Source organism: Ambystoma mexicanum, chromosome 1p, assembly GCF_040938575.1.
Source record: "Ambystoma mexicanum isolate Mex_15411 chromosome 1p, UKY_AmexF1_1, whole genome shotgun sequence".
NCBI lineage: Eukaryota > Metazoa > Chordata > Amphibia > Caudata > Ambystomatidae > Ambystoma > Ambystoma mexicanum.
Genome location: NC_090921.1, coordinates 1,169,856,590 through 1,169,878,473, shown reverse-complemented (window position 1 = coordinate 1,169,878,473; position 21,884 = coordinate 1,169,856,590). Strand labels below are relative to the sequence as shown.

At 44.4% G+C, this 21,884-nt stretch overlaps 1 protein-coding gene across 2 annotated transcripts in view; it reads left to right on the top strand.

The window, feature by feature from the left end:
• LIN37 (lin-37 DREAM MuvB core complex component) overlaps window positions 1-20,756 on the top strand; it is a 470,461-nt gene extending 449,705 nt beyond the window's left edge. For both annotated transcript variants that reach the window (XM_069604871.1, XM_069604872.1), the window contains exon 10: window positions 20,539-20,756. In XM_069604871.1, the coding sequence (XP_069460972.1) occupies window positions 20,539-20,620 (82 nt within the window). In that variant the 3' untranslated portion in view covers window positions 20,621-20,756. The remainder of the gene's footprint in view (window positions 1-20,538) is intronic.
• Window positions 20,757-21,884: the final 1,128 nt, after the last annotated feature.

Sequence of the window (21,884 nt, the reverse complement as noted above, 5' to 3'; positions counted from 1 at the left end):
CTCGCAGTGGGGCTATGGAACAGAGCGTGGAAACTACAAGGGACACAAGACCCCTGTTCGGCACAAATCCCTCTTGCGGGCCTTGTGGACATGGACACAAACACGCTAGCAATATATCGAGCCCAGTGGGAAGCCAAAGGCGTAGCACAAATTGGGTACCCGAGGAGAGATGGGCAGACTTCCAAGAGATGGTGAAGGAACATGATACACACGAAGGCCAATTCATCCTCTATAATAGCATAATATTGAAAATCAAGAAGAGCTGGCCAGAATGGGAAGACCAAGAGGACGCAACAGGAACATTAGATGCATGGTACGATATATCTGAGGGAACACACACAACCTCCAGGCTATACGAACAGTTGCTAAGAGCCAACAATTCGCAAGGGCTACACATAAGAGAGCTCTTGGAAGAAGAACTCCATAGGCCCTTTAACGGTCAAGAATGGAGCAGGGTGCTAGGATATCCAAAGAAAGTGTCCAGGAACGCAAGGTTCAGACAAGCACAGCTATACGTAACACACAGGGCATACTTCACACCCAAGAGGATGAACACGATGTACGAGGGAGACCTTAATAAGTGCCCCCGCTGCTCAGCTGTAGAAGCAGACATGGTCCACATGTTTTGGACCTGCCCAGTTATACAGATCTTCTAGGAGAAAATTAGAGTCAAAATAACAGAGAGCGGACTCCAGATACAGGCTGAGCACCCAGAGAGGTACTTGCTGGGCCTCTTCCCGAGAGGAGGTAGACATAAGGTGCACCTAGCAAAGATGAAGGACTTAATATGTATATTAGCCAAAAGAAGGATAGTGATGTCATGACAATCAAGGGAAGGCCCGACCATAGAGTCATGGTGGTCAGACCTCCGGAAGTGGGCACTAGCGGAAACCGCAGTGTGGATAAGAGCTTTGCAAAGGGGTGAAAGAGAAACAGCACAGAAAATAACTGTATGGAACTCCCTGTTACAGGACATATTCGGACAAGAGGGGGAGGAAGAAGGAGAAGGCACAGGAATAATGACGGATTGAAGGCGGCTGCGCACAAGCCCCTAAGCAAAAGACAGTATAAACGGGGATGCCGAAACTGCCCACATAAGCAGTGACAGACAGAGATGGCAAGGTCGTTAGATAGCTCCAGGATAATGAACCCATAGCGGAAATCCGTGGAAATGCCAATATGCCAGTTATGTTATGTGTGTTTGTACGTTATATTTGTTGTTTATTAAAAAACAATAAAGACAGTTTTTTTAAAAAGAGGGAGCGATTAAAGTTTGCTACAGATGGTATTTGACCCCAGAAATCCTTAACAAGAGAAACCCAGCAATCCCAGCACAGTACTGGTGAGGCTGCCCAGATACAGGTAGCCTATTTGACCGGTATGGTCATGTCCGAAGTCGACACGATTCTGCAAAGAGGTACTCGAGCAGATTCGGCTAATTACAGGACTGACAATCCCATGGGACCCGGGGATAGTGATGCTGGGGGGCACGGGCGATGGGAAATTCCCATCGACTGGCGGACCTATGCATTCAGCTAATCACAGCGGCAAAGACCTCCATAGCCAGTGGAAACACCCCAAAGGCTCAGCAATCCCCATTTGGTGGACAAAATGCTGGGATACAGTGATTGCAGAAAAAATCCCAGCCTTCTGCAATGGAAGCACAAGCAGATTCTACAGCATCTGCGCGTCCTTCCTGGATTATGCAGAACAATTTCCGGGTGTGGCTCGGCGGCCCACCGGCCTCTCTTGGATGGTGAAGCATGACTAAAGGGAGACCCAGCAAACAGGATGCCGTTAGACAGCCAATAAAATTAAGAATCCAGAACAGAGAGGAACCCAGACCCAGCACACTCCACTGCAACCAGAGCCCTATAAACACTATAATAAGAGACTACTAATTTACAAATGCCCCAATATTGATTATACTCGTTATTCACGACACTGCCATTCCCCGACCTTCCTGATCTTACTTTACTTGCATTGTAATTTTTGCTATTCACTTTTTTTTCTTTGTTTGTTTTTACCACATGTTGTTGAAAACTGACTAAAAAGATATGTTGAGAAAAAAAACAAGGAGGCACATTTTCATTTAATATATTACATAAGTACAACCAGAATCAACAGAAATAAAAGCACAAGGAAATATAAGTACGACCAGAATCAACAGAAATAAAAGCACAAGGAAATATGTAACTTGGTATAGAATTTGACAGGTCTACCCTTCCGGCTACTCCCAATTATCACCAGAGCATAGTTTACCATCGGAAGAGAATGTGAAGTACAGTTATATAGTGTTCATGAATTTTTGTTGGAAACATATATGCCTTCATGACCACATTCACAGTCCTCTTCCTTTCTTTATGATTTTGCCCTTACTCTCCATGCCAAATCTAGGTAACTTGCAACACAGTAAACCCCACTCATATTTTCACTGTTCCTAAATAATTGCAGCGCCAGGCCTGTACTACGGATACCATAATTATTGCATACTGTTTTTAAGTATTTGCCTCGTCCCACCCTATAACCTTGGCAAAAGAACAAGAAATGGAGCACCATCTCCTTGGGTAAGCCACAAACTGGGCAAAGGTCATTCTCACTAGGATACCATTTTGATGTGTGGTAAGCCATGTTGAAGTGCGACAATCTAAACCTTAAATAAAGTTTACGAGCCAATGGGGGAACAACATAATCGAAGTACGCTTCAAACCCAGATGTTAATTTGGAGTTCAGATAAAGTCTGCCAACAGCCACCTCTAAACAGTCGCTAGCCAAGTTAATCTCGAGCAGCCTTCGCAAGGCCACCTTGGCCTTACCAACATCACTCCGAGTTATTCTCTGTGGGCATAACCATAGGTCAACCATGTCCATACGAACCAAAAGTTTCTTTACATGTTGGAACCAGGATAAGTACTTCCCACCCTCCGAGTTCAAAATATGAGATAACCCCTCTTGGAAAATCTGTAATTCGGGGGTCAGCCATAATCTAAGCCAACATAGCAAAGGCCGATACTGGACCTCCTTTTTGATTGGGGTTAATCCCAATTCATAATAAATGAGAGCAGAGAGGCAACTTATTGCGAGTCCCAGTAGCTTCTTGAGACATGTTCTCTCAGCTAGGCCCACGTTGTAACATTTTGAGTAGCCCCATATTTCTGCCCCATAACTGGCTGCTGGTTCTGCTTGAGCCGAGAACATCTTAATTGCAGGAGAAACCACACCCTGGCCATGCGATTAGAAAAACCTTATGATGCCTCCACCATATTTCTCCATGGTCAGACTAGATTTTAATAGCTGGGGGTCCAGTCTCCAGTATCATTGAGTCTGACATCGAGGTAATCATAGTTATGTAAATTTTCTATTAATTACCCATTTATAGTCAGCGACACTGGAATCAACCTTTTAAGTCTTGGTCTAAAGACCCATGTTTTGGTCTTAGCCATATTGATCTGAAGACTCATCTCTCTGCATTTCATCACAAAGGCCTCCGGTGTAGTTTTGAAGCCCTTTACGGACATTGATAGCAAATGGTACTGTGAAGGCAGACTCCTTTGATCGCTATTCAAAATTGGGGTGCCGCTAACGATCTTTGCGTAAATGCCAACAAGACTGAGATCCTCCTCATTGGTACACCTTCACCATCCTTTCCCCTCACTGTATGGCCGGCCTCCCTTGGCTCTCCTCCTACCCCTACATGCAAGGCAAAGAATCTCAGGGTCATATTTGACTCCACACTTTCCTTCTGTGCACACATCTCTGACGTCTCTAAAAAGTCAAACTTCTTACTGCACCTCCTTAGAGGCACTCTGCCTTTCCTCTCCTTCCTGCAGAAGCTCACTGTCTCCCAAGCTCTGGTTCTCTCTAGGTTGGACTACTGTAACAGCCTCTTTCTAAATCTACCTGCCTCCACTCTCTGCCCTCTACAACTAATCCAGAACAGGACTGCAAGACTTGCCCTTGGCCTCAAGCTCTTGGATTGTATCTCTCCAGCTCTGAAATCCCTTCATTGGCTCCAGTGGATGCAAGGATTACATTTAAAATCCTCTGCATTGTCCACAAGCTTTCTGGGGCCTTGGTCCAAAATACCTTAAACTATCCCTTCCGTAAATACCTTCCCTCTCGAGCACTTTGCTCCTCTACTCATAACTCCCTCAGGGTCAGTCTTTTTTCAAAGAAACACGCTGTTCGGCTGGCTCCTCCCTTTGTGCGAAGCAGTGTGTCTGGTGGAGCGGGTGGAAGGTTCTCCCCTGTCGTGCTAACCAGCATTGTGCTTTTGAAACGGCTTACTATTGCAATCTTTACTACGGCGTGTGAAGCAGCAACAAGGACTAGGGATCTGTAGTCCTGTTTTTATTTTCTTCATTTCTGGAGACGGAAACAAAGAGCAGTACCAATAAAATCGCAACACGAGCATGGCATGGTGTGCAAAGCAGTGTGGCTGGTGGAAGGTTCTCCCCTGCCGTGCTAACCAGCGTTGTGCTTTCGAAACTGCTTACTATTGCAATCTTTACTACGGCGTGTGAAGCAGCAACAAGGACTAGGGATCTGTACTCCTGTTTTTATTTTCTTCATTTCTGGAGGCGGAAACTAAGAGGAGGACCAATAAAATCGTAACAGCGGTTTTCAAAGCAGTCTGTCTGGTGTCTGCTGCTCGCGTCGCCTCTGTCGGCTACTACATCTGCTGAAGTAAGATTGTTGTGCATTAAATAGTCACAAAAGGACATGGAGACTTTAAGCTGGATTGACCAATGACTATCGAATATCTTACCCGGACCCTTATTGGCGTGAAGGTTGTTTTGGTCCCTGGTCCGCTCTATAACATGTGTGCTCGTAGCGTGGACTAGGGGATTTGGTGCCTGGTGGTGGGGAGTGACTCTGGGCTATGGCCTTATAGCTCCCCGCGAGTGTCTAGGCACCTGTAATAGGCCATCCTCTCCTTACGTGACTATTGCTTGCTGTTCTACACCGACGACAATCAGCAGAGTTGTAAAGTGCTAATTTCAATGGATTGCTGGTTTTGTTGTCGGCCCCTTGGAGGACCTTTCTTCTAGAGTAGTAACTCGAGAGGCAGCAAGGTCCGCGGGGACTTTGTTAACCTTATAAACACTCACACAGTATAGATCACATATGCCAGCTCCTCAATCTAAAGGGCCTGGGGTTACCCTTTGTGGGGTATCAAGTTTGATTTTACCACTGCACCGGCATATTATTAGACTTTTAAATTCTTAAATTTTAGAGTTATCAGTTATTTTAGTAAAGGATTAGGTGGCCCAGTGGATTATACAGCATTGCTTAGGGTTTGTTTATCCTTCTGAAGGTTCAAGGATATTGTAGGAATCTGTGTTCTATTTAGTTTTTCCTAGTCGCGTACTGGGATAGTGAGCAGTAAAGTACACTTTAGGAGTAATTGGGCCGTGATTCAAGATTGGAGGATTTGCTGAATTAGGCCTGTATATTTGTTTAGTGGGCACTGCTACCCAAGGCCACTAGTGTGGCTGGTACTTAAAACACCTCCTTTATTACCATTAATATTAATTTTTTGGGGCCCTTGTTCTGCTCTGCATTCAACAATAATGGGTGTGGTCTTGCTATAATGGGAGTTGCGCTAAGAAGCAAGGGCTGCCTCCCGGAAGTGGCTCAGCCTCAACAGGGACATGAAGGTGTAGTGAGCCCTTGGTGTGGAGGAAGGGGTGGGACACTGGCACAATCGAGAAGCTTGCTACCCACCCTGGGTACATCCCTACTGTCTGTAGCAGGGAGAATGTTATCGGGTACCCCCATGGTTAGCGCCCGGAACTCCCTGTCAGACAAGGAGGTCCTGGATCACGCGTCCCCTGGGTTAGAAAACAAAGAGGAGACGGTGACAGGGGTCCAGGGCAATATAAATCAGGTTTTGACAAACATTGAGGGAAATCTTAACTCAATGGTTTCCGGGGGTATGCTCCAGGAGGGTGATTTAGTTTCAGATGTTTCGTTCTTAGCCCCGACAATTTCTCATGAGTTGGCCAAACGAGTACGCCTATCGCCAGATTTTAAAACCAATGAATGGATCATTCCTGAATCACCTGCCCAGGAGGTAGGCCTTACTGAAATAATGCTTCACCAGCAGTTGGGGAAAGTCTCATCACACGAGCGTGCCTCACTGGTACAGTCTCCTACTAGATCTGATCTACATGGCTATGACTGGAGTGTCAAGGGTGTTGTGGCTTTGGAATAAGTACCCAGGGAGCTTATGTTAGGTGATGGGACCAAGGTGGGTGGACAAGAGGCCCAAGCATCAGCTGTGGATGAGTTGTCCTTTCCTATCCTGGCTCGAATTTTAGATTCAATGGACAGAGGTTATGAAACGCTTAACTTTGAAATTCGGGACTTAAGACAATCAGTCAAGGAACTGTTGAGTAAGGTTCATATTTTGCAGGGTTACATAATGGCAGTATCCATTTATAATACTTTACCTACTAAAAGGGACAACATGCCCAGCGAGGCCATCCCTGGTGAGCGAGGGGGGAGATATGCAAGTAGGGGAGGTTTTTTTACCTCAGGCCCACGAGCACCCATTCTAAATGTAGAGGTGGCCGTGGGCCCTTTACCATCAGTGTGGTTGCTATTTATGACACGGGAACGGGGGGGACATTATAACAAGTAGTAAAGTAGTAGTCCCAAGCGGAACCAGCAGGATAATAGTGATCACTGTGGCCCTACAAGAAGGAATAAAGTGTATCCCCTAGGGAAAAAACAAAAAAATTGTAAATTACCCCCTAAATTAAATAATAGGGGCTCAAGAAAATTCTTGAGAATGTTAAGAATAGAGGTGGACAAGCAAATGCAAGTTGACAGGAGTATTTTGGAACAAAAAAAAGATACTTCTTCAGATCTAACAAATGTAAGGTCATTACAAATTTACCTGAGGTGCAAGCCTCCCCTGGCGGGGGGTAGTACCCCTGGTAAAGGACCAGGATGAGGACCGCCCTTCTTTTGATTTGAGTAACATTTTGGTTTACCAAGTAGATGAGCAAGTCCAGGCTCCAGTGGGAAGGGAAGACTTTGTAGGGTTTATAAATACAGAAAATCCTTCTGGTCAAGGGATAGGGGAATGTTGCTTATTGAGGGAGGCAGGAGTGCTATCTGTGGTGGGGCCGATAATTTCAAAATCAATATGTAAGGGCCCAACGATTTCGGGGCCAAGAGGGCAAGCCTCACAGGAAAAATGTTATGCAATATTCTCGAAACCAGTTGTAGTGAAGGATCCAGTGGAGGTTCATGCCTCTGGAAAGACCCAGCTGGACATGCTGGTACCTCCTTTAAAAACATTGGAAGAAGCATTCTCTGGTCTACCAAAGAGTCAGCATTTGAGATTTGATACTATCTCTTATTGTGGACAGGCTCCCACTGGGGTGAGATTGAATGCTAGGGAACCTCAACAACATAAATTGTTACCAAAAAAAGATATGCCGGTAAATGAGCAGTTGTGTATTTATTTAAGCCGACTTTTTGAGAGCCCCAATAGAGATACTCTTAATAGGCATTACACTCTTTCCCTGATGCACGAAATCCCAAATCTAAGACTTTTAACCCCAGGTGATATTATGACTGTGGAGTTTGTATATAAGGATTCTTTGGCCACAGTAAAACTCCATTTGAGGTTGTATATTACCAAAGAGGTCATTATGGCAGACAAAGAGCATTTTTTAGCTCAGGGTTTTGAAGTTATTGATGCAGGGCCCTCAATAATTTCAGGACTGGCTCCAATTTACCCTTGGCAAGGGCAAGATGCTGCAAGGTTCATCTAATGTGCAACAGTCGGATATATATAGTTCAAGGGGATACACGCAGGACACCATATACAGGATGGCCAATGGAGCTTCGGCCCAAGGTGGTAGTAATAGATTGGTGGAAGAACGAAGGCAAACACACTATACATGATGGTCTAACTGGACACTGGTTTCTTGGAACTATGAGGTTTCAAGAACATTTTAAATAACCAAGATCTTTTTGTGTCCTTTGATATAGTGTGTTTGCAAGAAACACTGCTCTAGGAACTACCAATTATTGAGGGGTTTGAAGTATTATATATTAAGTCCTCGCGGGGTGACAAAGGAAAGCCTTATTGTGGTCTTCTGACAGCCATTAAACGTTCCCATGTGGTGTCCATCCAAAGAATTGAATTGGACGGTGTCCGGTCAAAGGATCGAAAACAAAAGAATCTAATGCAATAGTTGAGAGTCAAAAGGACCGGAAAAAAAAGTTTGAATACCTTTTTTAAAATAGATTTATTTTTTTTGGTTTCCGCTTAGGAAAAAAAAGTGGTTTTTATACCAAAAACAGGGGATTCGGGGGGCCCAAAAAAAATGACCTTTTTTCCAGTCCTTTTGACTCAAAACTATTGCATTTCGATCCTTTTGATTCAATCCTTTCACCTGTAACTGAATTGGACAGGTCTGATATGTAGGTGGCGTTTCTGGTCGGGCAGGAGGTGGTGGATGGTCTATATAGTAAATGCCTCTTGGTAAATGTTTATTTAAACCCAGTTAAAGAACAAATAGAGAAGGCACTGACGGCACTCTCCTTCACATTACTGGGGGAATTTCCTGAAGAAGGCGCCTCTTTGATAGTCTTAGGTGATGTCAATGCGGAATGCCTGGACGATCATTGGTATTTGGTACCGAATAGAAGGTGTGATGCAAAGGGGTCACGATATAGGGGAAATAGAGTTAACCAAGAATTGAAAGCATGGGATTTGTCAATTGTGAATGGAAATGTTCAGGATGATATCCCCCCTAATTTTTCATGGCAGAATGGGCCGTGGAAAACAACACTAGATTATGCGTTTGTCTCTTTTGATTTTGGCATTGAGGGAGGGGGATCCCTGGCAGTAAAACCCTTGGATTTGAGTGACCATTCTCTATTGGTGTATAACATTACTCTGCCCCTGAAAAGGGAGAACAATATGCTCCTCGCATTAGAAATAAATACGAGAAATGGCGAGGTTAGATGGGCACCAAAACTCGCAAGGGCCTTTGATGAGGAGATTACCGGCCTGTCCACAGAGGTTGGCCTTCTAATGTTCTCCTGAAGGTTTCTCTTCTACAATATAGGAGGCTTTGGGTAGCCTATCTACAGATAAGAATTTGAAGAAATGGGCACATAAAATGGATGGCACTCATGGTTTTGATCCAGAGACCCAGGCCCGAAAGAAACAAATGCGCCGGGAGGTGAGGAGGTTAAAGAAGGTTTCCCCAGTTGGTTATAAAGAGGAGGTCCGTAGGGTAAGACAAGACTATAGAAACTGGACGAAGGGGAGGCAATTTGTGTTGTATATTGATGCCGAAAGGATGCTGGCTTGTATGTCAGGGAATAACTCAGGCAGATTCTGGCAATTAATTAAGCCTCGAGGTAGAGATTGTTTCTTGCAGTCCCATTCAATTCTGGAGGAAACTTGGGTTAAGCACTTCACAGATCTATATATGAAATTGGGGCATAATAGACCTCCTGTATGGTCGCAGGCCAAGTGGAAGGGGGGCCCTTAAGTGGGATCTGGAGGATATCGCTTTATTGATAAAAAAAAAAGTAGCAAGCAATCTAAGCTGCAGATGTTTGCAAGTATGCTGGCCCCACCAGCTGCATCAGATTGAATGTTTAAATGCCTTATGGAATAAAGGTTCATGTAAGGTCTTAGTAGACTGGGTTCCGAGTGCTTAAAAACACTACAAACAATAGGAACATCTTATGAAGAACTGGGAGCCACGCCCGAATTGATCAAGATAAAACTATCCAGACATGTGTGGGTAGTCTGGGTAGTTAAAAATTTCAATTCTGTCTCTTCATACTTGAAAAAGCATCCATCAAGGCACTTTAGGGCCCAAATTTTAAGATTTAGGGCTTCATCACGAGTTGGGCGGTAATGCAGGCGCTATTACCGCCGGCGCTATTAGCCCTACCGCCAAACCCCCCGGCGCTATTAGCGCCAGATCACGGGTTTGGCGGAACTGTTAGTGCCCATTCCCCATTGGGCCCGCCGGCGGTAATAGCGCCGAAAATCTGCAATTTTTCCGCAGATCTCCCCCCAGCTGACAGCTGGGGGGAAATCTGCCAAGGTCATGATCTGGCAGACCCTTAAATGCGGCGGTAATAGCGCTACCACCGCATTTAAGGGTTACCACCAGACTCGTGATGAGGCCCTAAATCTAGTGCTAACACAAGAAGTTTTAGGTCGGCGAAAGAACGTCCTTAGGGACCAAAGACTCTGCCGCCATTGCCATAAGAAAATAGAGAGACTAAAGCACCATTACATCAGCTAGGAGAGTAGGAGAGCTTCGGGTTCTGTCATCAAAGGAACCTTTTCTGTTTTTTTTCATAGGGATAAGGTAGTCCTTCGTACGGTGCCCTCCTTCTTACCGAAAGTGGTATCGGAATTTTATCTGAACCAAGACATTTTTCTTCCAATTCTCCATTCCAGACCACATTCTTCACCGGCCAAGGAGGCCTTACATAATCTGGACGTGTCAAGAACTCTAAAATTGTATTTAGAAAGGACCAAACCGTTCACAAAAACAGACCAACTCTTTGTCATGTATGGTAGTCTTTCACCTGGTAATACAGCTGCAAAAGCTTCAATTGCCAGGTGGGGTTGTCCTGTGTATTTCAAGGACTTCCGATGTCGGGGGGGTTTTGGCTCCTCAGGGAAATCGGGCTCATTCCACAAGAGCCAAGGCAGCATCAGTAGCCTTTATTAGACACGTCCCCATTGCAAAAATGTGTAGGGTTGCTACTTGGCCTACTCCTCTTGCATTTTGCAAGCGCTACGCTCTAGATGCATCTTCCAGGAAAGATGCTACTTTTGGCCAAGGGGTGCTTTCCAATTTATTTGCTTGAATCTCGTATATACTGTCTCCTCCTCCCTTGCTATCATTAAGGCTTTTTAGTCTGGTCCCAACCAGTTGGGAAGGAGGGAGAGCAGGATGATAGAAAAATATAAAATTGCCTTCATGGTGATTCAGGTTCTCTTAGTCCTTGCTATCCCTCCTTCACAACACCCACCCAGCCATCCCCAGTAAACGCATATACCTACTCACAACCGCTTCTAGGCAAAAACAGAAAAAACTGAAGGGAACTGGTCGTGGGCAGTTGATGACGTAGGGGTGACTGGGGTGTGGAGGAATGGACGTGCATACATGAGTCCCATAACTTTAACGTTTCTTAAAGAGGCAGCTATCTTTTGGAGTCAGCTTTATCCGCCCCAAACTTTGGAATAAGCGGCTAGTTTCTCTTGGTCAGAATTGCCCAGAGACACATTGAGGGTGTTGGCACACTCTACAATTATAATAAATCAGTTGGTCGTGGTTGGGCATATCCGTCCCTCTCTAGCTGAATAAGAAATACAAGGCTGTATAGGCAGCACTTATTCATGTATGTATTGACAAACCTAGATTCTCATCCCTCTTCGGGTTTGAACATGGAGCGTAAATTAAATGACTAGCTGTGTAGAAAGAAATCTACCATCAGCTTCGTAGCAGAAGAACAGGAAATGGCATGGCAGTTATGAAACTATAGGACCTGCTCAAGTGGGATATGATGGGAGGACTTGCTTTAATTTTGTATCAGCCGGTCAGTCCATAGAATAATGGCGGTCACTAGAAATTAATGGATGTTTCTGTCAAGCTATATCCTTATGACTTCAAGTGATCTATAAGCAGTATGTCGCTCATGGTATTTCATTGTAGTTTATGGCCCGATTAAGCCTTAGTTAAGACAAAAAGACATTGTACCGATCTTGTTGTTCAGTGCATCTCTCTGCTCAAACTAAATCTAGTGGATGTGCGCATATGAGAAGACAGCCAAGAATGAATACAGGCCTGCAGCCGATAGGAACAAATGTATATACTCCCAAGAATATTTGTGTTCACAATGTTGCCAGTGACGATTCTTACAAAATTCTTTACAGAAATAAAGGTAACTTTTAGTAAGGTTTTTGTGCGATTCTAAGTGGGCAAGAATAGCTTATACGGTGCTGATCAGACTGTTCTCTGGGAGAGTGGGGTTTTCTGAGATATATATGCATACTATTTAGCATGCCAGTGAAGGATTATCCTGGATCACCCGAGGAATTCTTAAACTAGGCATTGGGTGGGTGTAGAAACTAGGATGTTGTCACCTGTCACTGTGGAAGATTGACTTTGGTTATCCAGAAAGGTCATAACTAAATCTATTAAGTCTCACTCAGTACACCAAACCATTGACGAAAATTTGAGAAACTCACGTCATTCAAATGTCCTTACAGCTTGTCCTTTGTTAAGTTAGATTTTTCAATGTATGCCAAATCTCCCTCACTTATGAGACCCCCAGCACTTTGTCCTGGACTTGTGGATTTCTTTCCTATGTTCCTGGGTGAGTGAGAACTTTTCCCCCCCACTCACCCTTTCTTTTACTCTGGCTATGGGAGCCATTTGTATGTCTCTCCATACTTTATGTTTGGAGTCATGTTTTCCTCCAACTTGTATAGGCAGCTTTTGCTACACACAGCACTCTGTGCAGTGTGGCTGGGAGCCCATTGGACCTTGTGAGAAACTTGACGGTGTCTCCCTGACTAATGCCCAGGGATCTGCCATCCAGGTGGCTAGGACATGGCCATTGCTATTGGATCCAGTTCCTGGGGGTGGACCAGTGAGGGAGGATCCCCTGGATGCGGGGGTCCTCTGGGATTGGAAGTGGGACACTGATGGGTGAGACGCGGTATCCCCTTCTTCTAACACCTTTTCCCCATCCTACCACATCGGATACTCAAAAACTCCACCCCACCCCTTTTCCGACGCAAACACTTTAGCACATTACGAAAGACAACTGACTAACACCATAGCCATTTACCTGACACATGTCCCAACACAAGGGTCAGGCAAAGTCAGGCAATTGACCAGAATCGCACACAACTCACGGCCCTTTCCACCTTCCCCGTAGGGAAGAAAGGTGGAGCACACTACGAGCAAGGCAGACCGCACGACGAGATGGCAAGCCCGGTACAGCAGTTCAAGAGGAGGAGAAAGGCGGCAAGAACCGAGGGGGCGACGAGGAGAGAAGCAACCTTGCCCTTTCCGACCCAGACCCGCAAAGCCTCAGTGAAAGGAATCGTAAAACCGCTAACAATTGCCAGTGTGTGTTGCCGATGTCAACGGTACACAGAGCCCTTCTACACTGATGAGAGGGAGACGCTTGCCACTGTGGTACCGTCCTTGACTCGAGAGACAAGAAAAGCCAAGCGGTTCATCACAGACGGTGAGTCGAGGGGAGAACCGATAAAATGTCGAACTGTGCTGAACGAAAGTTGCAAATGGCAAAGTTAAAGGGAAATTAAAGAACGGTTAGCTCTTCAGAGGAAAACCAGCTTCAGAGGGGTCCGGCACCACGTGGGTGCTCACTCGGGAGACTCTGGTTAATTCCTTCTACTGTTGAAACTACCGAAACCAGAAGGCCATAGGAGAGCCGCAAGGAAAAGGTCAAAGTGGTAATTACAGTGGTCTAGCAAAATCCCTAGTACAGTCGAAAGTCTTTGACCGACAAACCATTGGAAAACCTAGGGAAGCGAATCCCGCATAGTGAGAAAGGAGAAAGAACATTGTGTTGACAAGAGTGAACCCGACAGAGGGATGTGCACAGTGGACTGTTTAAAAAGTCATTACGATTTGTGAATGCCACAGGTGGCATTGATTTGAGAAAAGCCACAGTGAACCCGACGGAGGCAGGCAAATATCCGAGAAGGGTCTAAGCCCGGAAGAGGGAGATCCAGGGGTGAAAAGCCATCACCCACGACACGTGAATGCAATAGATAAATCTTTTGAATACAAGCCAGAGTGAACCTGACAGAGGGAGGCTGATATTCAAGAGGGTCTGAGCCCAGAAGAGGGCGACCCAGAGGTGAAGAATCATCACCCAAGTGCAATCGGAAAGGAACTTTGGTTTATTATTTTGAACACATGAGGTCCTCGGAGGAAAGAGTCTTTTTGTACAAAAGAGACGTACCCACCGAAGGTCCAGAAACCGGAGAACGGAACTGTAGTCTTGTGCTGTGAAAGCTCAAGCGTGTGCTGTGCTCAGGAGTCCTGCCTTATCCCGGGCTCAAAATATGGGAAAGGGAGACCCCCGGCTACCACATCCTGACTTGTTATTTGTGAACACTTCTTTCTTTCTTGTGAACCCTGTCCCACAAGTGGGAGCGTGGCTAGCAGCCATGGTGTATGGACGCACTTCGCTCCTGCTTAATCTGGCATAATCCTTGTCAAATAGGCGGATCCTGACAACCTCGAGACCCAGCTATACACCAAACCTTGAAGGGGAACTATCAGAGCAAAAGTTCCGTTTTTTTGGAAGAAACCAGCAGAGACGGGACACAGAACGGGCCTGCCACCAGAAATGCCTCAGCGAGCCGGACCAGCAGCCAAGATGGCGGCGCGCGCGCGCATTGTTCCTCAGACCAATCCGAACCCCGGTATGGCATAGTGGAGTAGGCGCCATACAGCCGACACAAGATCCGGATACTGCCCGAGCGGACGGACATCATAAGCACGCGAGGAATAAGCAAAGTCCCCAACACACGCAGGAAAACAGAAACACGCAACAGAAGCTACCGCCAAACTTGTAATGAGGCTCATTTTGTTTTTAAACCCTACCCCACACTCTTTTTGTATTTAGTTAATGATTGGCAATCGTTTTTATAGGCCCTTTTATTTGACAAGACGCCACTAGGACTGCCTTATTATTATTTGATGGTCATAGTTTGCTCCCATCTTAGATTTAGGTTTAGATCAGGCTTTTTTCCAACCTACCTAAACGCCCTTGAACTGTGATCACTTGTGTCTGTCTTTACTGATGCCGCCATGAGTTCCTTACAACTTCCCTTTGTATTTTATTTTATATTCCTTGGATGAACTACTGTTCCCAACGATAGAGGGACACATTTTTATCCCTCTTACCTTTTAATAGTGTGAGATCAGCACCCACCTTATCTGGAGTGCTAGGGGGTTACATAGTATCCCCTTTCTCACTGCGCCGTTGACATTTCTGTTACAGTAACAAGTATACCTAAATAGCTGGTGGCATGGGGCATGTTCTACCGACTTTTGTGTTATTTTTACCCACAGGCTGTACTCACAGCCCTGGTAATGCACAGAAGGGTCACAATTGAGCCACAATGGTGGCTGTATTCTTTTTTTTTGCCATTTCTTTTGTGCTTGTTCTTTCTTGGTCATTCTTCTGCTGTGCTGGATGGGGGAAGTCCTGGTTTGACTTTTGTCTTCTGTGGGCATCCCTTCGGGAAGCTCTGTGAAGACAGAAAATGAGGGAGGAGTCCGAAACTCTGCAGTCTTTTGTCTTCTGGCATACCTGCCTGGAACCACTTTCAACTGGGAGGCTGGCTGTCCTAAAAGAACAGCCACCCCCAAAGTGTGTATGTAGCACGAGCGCTGATTGGCTGAGTTCCTGGATAAATGTCTTGTATCTTGAAGCTGAACTCAAGTCGACCACTGTAGCTGAATCCGACGAGGAAGAAGAAGAGGCCTGTAGCTATTTCCAGCGACCGGAGATGCCTGCTGAGTGACCGCTGCTGTGCTAACCCTTTCTTGCATGTGACAGAAGAGACCCAAAGAGGACGTCTCCTTACCCTGGACTGGTGGGACCAATCCGTCTTAAGACAACCGCATTTCGAGCCATCCCACGACGAGCTGTGACATTCTTGGGCTGCAAACCACCAATACCCAGGGACCTCGATGCTGAGTGCAGTGCATCATCTTCCGAAGAACAAATATTGCTGAAACTTCGGTGGACTCCTGCTGGACCTCCAGAAGCATCATTCCACTCCTTGATGTCCCCACACCAGAGTGCTGGAACAAGAAAGCAAGGCGAATCGATCAGACGATAACTGTTCTACATCTGGTGTCCTTAAAAGGTCGCCAAATCCACAGAGCCGCGAGAAGCTAAGAAGAATCGTTTGTTTAGAGCCTTTCCACTCAACTGCTGCAGAGAAATCCTGACCAGTGTCCCTTCTTTCGTCTGAAGACCAAGAATCCATCGATCGGGTCCTGCAGCTGCTGCATCGTGAGGGCCTCCGCCTGCATCATCTTCGTTGCTGAGGTACCTTGAGACTCGAGGTAATACTTACCTAGAGTCGTTCTGTCGCTCCTGTGTAGCTAGAGGGGTTAATTGCGGGAATTTGCCTATTTACATTTACAAGAAGTTCTGTCGCAAGAGAAATGGAAGGCCAAGGCATCCTAACAACTGACCGATTTTGAAATAGTGTTGGACCAACATGTGAGTAACACGGTTTTAATCTCAGCAATATATGCCACTGCCATTACGGGTAGAGTGTTGTGCATAATCATAGCTAAGGAAAGTTGGGGAAATGGACCTGTTTTTTTTCAATTTCGGACTCCGAAACTCAGTTGTGTGAAAATGTGCTTAAACTGTATGTCAAATCTATTAAAATGTATGGCACCAAACTCACCCGCGAGTTTGGCCAAAATATCCTCAGGAATGAGTCCCCATTGTAGAAGGAATTCCAGGGAATAAGCATTTTTGTTTGGAATGTAAAGAAGCCCAACGTTATTGATCAGAGGTGGTGTTGTGTGTCAGAGAGCTTGAAGGGATATTGCAGAAGTTAGACCTGCTCTTGATATACTCTGGGTGCTAATCCAAAGAAACGGTTGGGCTTGGTGCCTGATGCACATGGTCCGCCACATGTTAGTGGCTGCTAGGGCATGCTTTGCAAGGGTCTGGAAGATTCCTAAACTGTCCTCATAAAGAGAATCTGGCAAATGTTTGGGAGTTGTATTACATTCAAAGACTTGCTCACTGGATCAATGAGCGATGCTTGGTTATGTAGAGGAAATGGGTTCCATTTTGTTCAAAATGTAATGCGTCTGAACTAGCGGGTAAGCAGAGAGATCATACTGTGTAGAACAGATGTTTTGGGTTCAGTGGGGAGTTTTGAAAATGGAGAACCTTGTTGTCTTGTGGCTAAGCGTTCAGTGGTGACGTGTATTGTTGGAGCTTTGGAAGTTGAAGTGTAGATGGGTTTTTGAAATCTGTAAAGCTCTCATTCTAGGGCAGGGTGTGGAATGGATAGGGAGGTTGGGAAGAGTGTAACCTTGGTGATGTGCTTCATCATTGCAAGGTTTAATGGAAATAAAGGAAAGAGTTAATTGTTATGTTGCAGAAGTATCATTACTTTAGAGAGGTAAACCAGTGAAGAATGTGCTTAAATGGGGCTATAGCCTACTTTATTAAGCAGTGTCCAATTGAACTTTTGTGTAGTGGGAAAACCGAGCCCTAGCAATACATTTGGAAGAGTATCAGTGAAAATAATCAGTTTATTATATTATAGTGCAATAATATGTAGCATGCCCCTCCTGAATTAAGAGCAGCAACAACCCAATGACCCACATCACACATGTTTATACTTCATTAGAGCTGACTAAATAACATTTTATCACATTGACTTCACCTGGCCTTGAAAAGGATTCTAGCCCTAGGAATATGCAGTCTCTCGCTTCAGGATGCAAACTCGTGCTTGTCCATTGTTGCTATCCTGTGCACCTACAACTTCCTTTGGTCCCGTGATGCTATCCTTCTAGAAACGTCACTTCTCAGAAGTAATCTTGAGGGCTATCTACTGCCTTCTTGAATTCTTGCCATCGTGGGATTTTCCATTCATTAGTAGCAATCTCACACAATACGGCCAATGTCCGCCCTGTAACCCATATCGGTGCCAAGGCCTTCCTAGCAAAGCCAGCACTTTTCATAGTGCCAGCAGCCCTAATGGATGAGGCCTCATAATAATGTCTCTGATTATTATCCTTGCTAAAGATGAAACATAAAAGGAAAGACTCATTTTTACCTCTCCTCAATTGTTATGTTGCGTTTACACTTGAGGGACATGAGAAGTTGAAAAATAAAGATACATTAAAAAGGCAAATCCTTCTTTAGTGGGTTTGTCCAGGGATTAATCCAATGGGAGTAAGGCTGCATAAGAAGCACTTAAGAGAAATATCCCACTGTCAGAAATCTGTCAGGCCACAACATGAAACGCTGCACAAAGGTTGTTGTTTTATGTTTATTCTCAAATTTCCTCCAAGTCCTCTCTCCCAATGTTTCTCTGACATTCTCAAAATGCTTTGAAATTGGAGACGGACCCAATGTTGAGAGTGTAAATGTGCTTAACTCCAATCAACGTTCTCAGTCTATTCTCACTTACTGGCAATCCATTCACTGTGATGACATTTTGGAGATGTGTTAATATATAACTTGCAGTGCCAAGTGGCTTCTGCACCAATAAACCCCAAAATAGCATAGGTGTTGTCTTTATAATATGTGCAACTAGATGCTCCAGTGCATAAGGCTCACTACAGAGTGCATTTCAACGTAGTAGAAATGATGTATCTGTGCGCCCGAGCACTTGTGCAGGTAATCATTTAAACAATCAATAATCCAATTTTGCAGTTTAAAAAGATGCGACATGATTAAAAATACTTAGAACAAGGATATTTGATTAAAAAATATGAATAAATCCTTTTACATTCATGTGAATGTTGTGGGAAGTCAGAAGGAGGAGACAGACACGTTTTTGTCTTTCATTGTTTTTATTTTTTAAACACTTTATTTAGATTGTTCATTAAGAACAATCAAATAACCACCACAAGGATACATACATTTTGAGATACATGAGATATCCTGATAATCTTGACAAGATTAACCATACTTGAAAGTAAACATATCTCCAACAACTTTATCATGAAACTTATATATACAATTTTCCATATGTGGGATTAGCGAAAAAACAGGAACAACACATACACACATCACAAAACAACAAGACATACTATAAACACACATATATAACCCTTGTACTGTATAGGCTTCCTCAGTCCGAGCAGATAATTTGTATATACTTTTTGGCTATTTCTTGGATTGATTTTTTCAGTTCCTCCAGGGTTCTTTTCCTAGACTTTGGTTCCCCTTCTTCCCTTCTTTGTAGACTTGTCTTCAGTGTTCTTGGCCTTTGAATCTAGTTTACAGTGTCTTTCTTAAATGTCTCTCCTTCTCTGATATTACAAGGGATGATGAGTCACTCTTTATTCGGTTCTTATTCTCCATTTTCCCATAGATCTTTAGCTCCTTGATATCGGGCTCCTCCTTGAGTAATCGATTTTATTCGCTCAACACTCTTCTTCTTCGCAGTCGTTTTACCATATAGTTCTTCAGGTTGGATCTTGGATCTGATGGTACAATAACAAAACAGTGGCTTGGTTGGATGGGTTTCTCTGAAGTCCTGATGTTACTGCTGTTCCAAAAGAAAGTGCTTTAGGGAGTTACTCTGCACAACGGGACTCCTTATCCCCAAGAGGGGAATCTCTCCCTGTGAGGTCCTGCTTGCTGCCAGCCCTAGGGGATTTATTTCATAGCTGCCCCACCTCCCTATCCTCACAAGGAAAGGCTCCCCCCTGGGGAGCAGTGACTGAATCCCACAATTCGTCACAATGTCTATCGATCTAATTCACTTATAGAGGAACTATTGCTTACAGAAGAAATAGATAGTTGTGAAGATAATGGGCCTCATCCGGAGTGTGGCGGTCCAGAAACAAGGGTGAAGGTAAGCTTACTCGCACCCTTGTTTTCCGGACCGCCACACTATGAGTCTTGCCTGCAGGGGTCGTTGCCTGTGCTTCAGTGAAAAGTCTGCCTGCAGGGGCCAGCCCCTGCAGGCAGACTTTTCACTGAAGCACCGGCACCGTTGGCAACAGTGCCAGTGCTTCCCTCTCTCCACTTCTATGGAGTCCTATGGGACTACACAGGAATGGGGCGTTACCGACCCGCCTGACTTCCCGCGCCACCAGGATTTGTAATGTCACGGTGGCACCGGCGGATTCAGTGTTTCCAGGTCTGCAGCAACTCGCTGGTTGCACCAGCAGGTTACCGCCAACCTCAGAATGATACCGAATGTGTTGATTCTTTAATATTTTGATGGAACTTTATGCATCAGCTTTTGCAAATTGGTTTATTGATTCCTTAAATGATATCCTGTACACAGCGCTCTAGCAGAAAGAAACATTTTGGAGATGGTTGTTGTATTTACTTGAATGTTAAAAAGACTGTAAGCATTGTTGGGAGTCTTTCCTGTCCAAAATTATAAATCCAATGTCAGTAGCTTCCTTTCCACAAACTATAGATCGATCTACAGCATTGGTTTATGAATGTTTTCTTTTTAAAAATAATCTCTTGAATGCATTTTCAGACGTGTTGCTGCACACTCCTCTGTGGCAGAGGAGACTTCCCAATGTTAGAAAAATGTCAATCCAATCATTAGGACATTTTGTTACAGGTAACACTTGGAATCTTAGTTTTGGGGTTCCTATTCTGTGGCTCATTCTTGGTATGGTCTGAGAGACTTTTTATTTTTCTTTTCCTCTGTTTATTGTGGAAAGGGCAAAGTCACTATGTTCTCCTGAAATAATGGCAGTCAAGGCAGGATGTCTAGTTATTTCTGGTTTCTTTTTTCAGGTGGAAAGAAGCTTCTCATAAGAACCAGTTGCGGTACTCTGAGAGCATGAAGATCTTAAAAGAGATGTTTGAGAGACAGTGACATGGTCTCCTGAGCTCTTCACCCAAAGAGAGATACCTCATTGATCCAGAAAATGGGTTTGACACAGAGGGATACATATTTATATGACTGCTTACACATAGTTTGAATACTAACTAATAAAAATAGATCTTTTGTACCAGTGTGTATTTTACTGAGCATAACCATAACACATAATTCCCTCCTAGATGAATGCATTTGCAGCATTGCTGGATACAGTATGTGTGCTCCTAATCAGCATATTGGCCCTTGAACATCCTCTTGTCTTTACCATTGCTGTATTTCCAAAGATAACATTTGCTACTCCCCCCATACTCGTATTATGACTTCCTAAGAAGCTCCCCTTTCCTAAATGCTTCAGAATCTCCCCTTCCACAGCTGTCTCGAGATGTCACCTTGCCATAGCTATCTCGTGTGCTCCCTCTCCGATAGCCATAGTGGAATTATCCCCTTTAATAACTGAATCAGGATTCACTTCCAATAGTGACCTTTACATGGCATGTCTTTGCTCGCAGCAGTTTACTGGATTACAATGGGTGCACAGACATCTGCACCACCTAAATTATTTTCCTAAAGTGTATGGATTAAATAAGTCTTAGGTATACAATGCCAAATTGTTGATGTACTTCGTTGTTGTTCCTCCAGCTTGCCAACTTCCCCAGATGTATGTATGTGCTAATGTTTCCCCACATTTGGGGGTTCTATCAGGGCACTTTTGTTAACAATAGAATTTTTCTTTACAGCACCCTTATATATTTCCAAAATAATGATGCATCGTTGTCCTAACTTTACCACAACTCACCGTTTTCAGAAACGTACATAACACTCTGCCATGATGACTTCTATAATGCTTTGTATCAGCTGTGCTCACCTCCGCATCACAAATCTTTGTACACAGGCCTGCTAGGTTTCCCAGACTTTGAACTCTTTTTTTTTCTTTCTTTTTTTGTATGTCTTTCTAACCAGTTTCCAGGTTTTTAATGTGTTCTATTTTGTTCCTTTACATTTTTCCTCAAATGTTCTGTTGCACATTATTTTTGACATTTGTATGATAAGGGTCTAGTCCCTGAATGTAAGCTGGATTAGCCTTTTAATATATCCCAGCCTGGAGACATTAAAAATATACAACTGCCAGAGGTCCCACCCAAAACTCAGGGCACACCCACGATGGCAATTTGTGGCACATATTGTGTTCCTTTGGTAGCAACACCATACCTACTTCTTTGGACCGACCATAGGGGTACCTCTTTTCATGTCTTTGTCTACT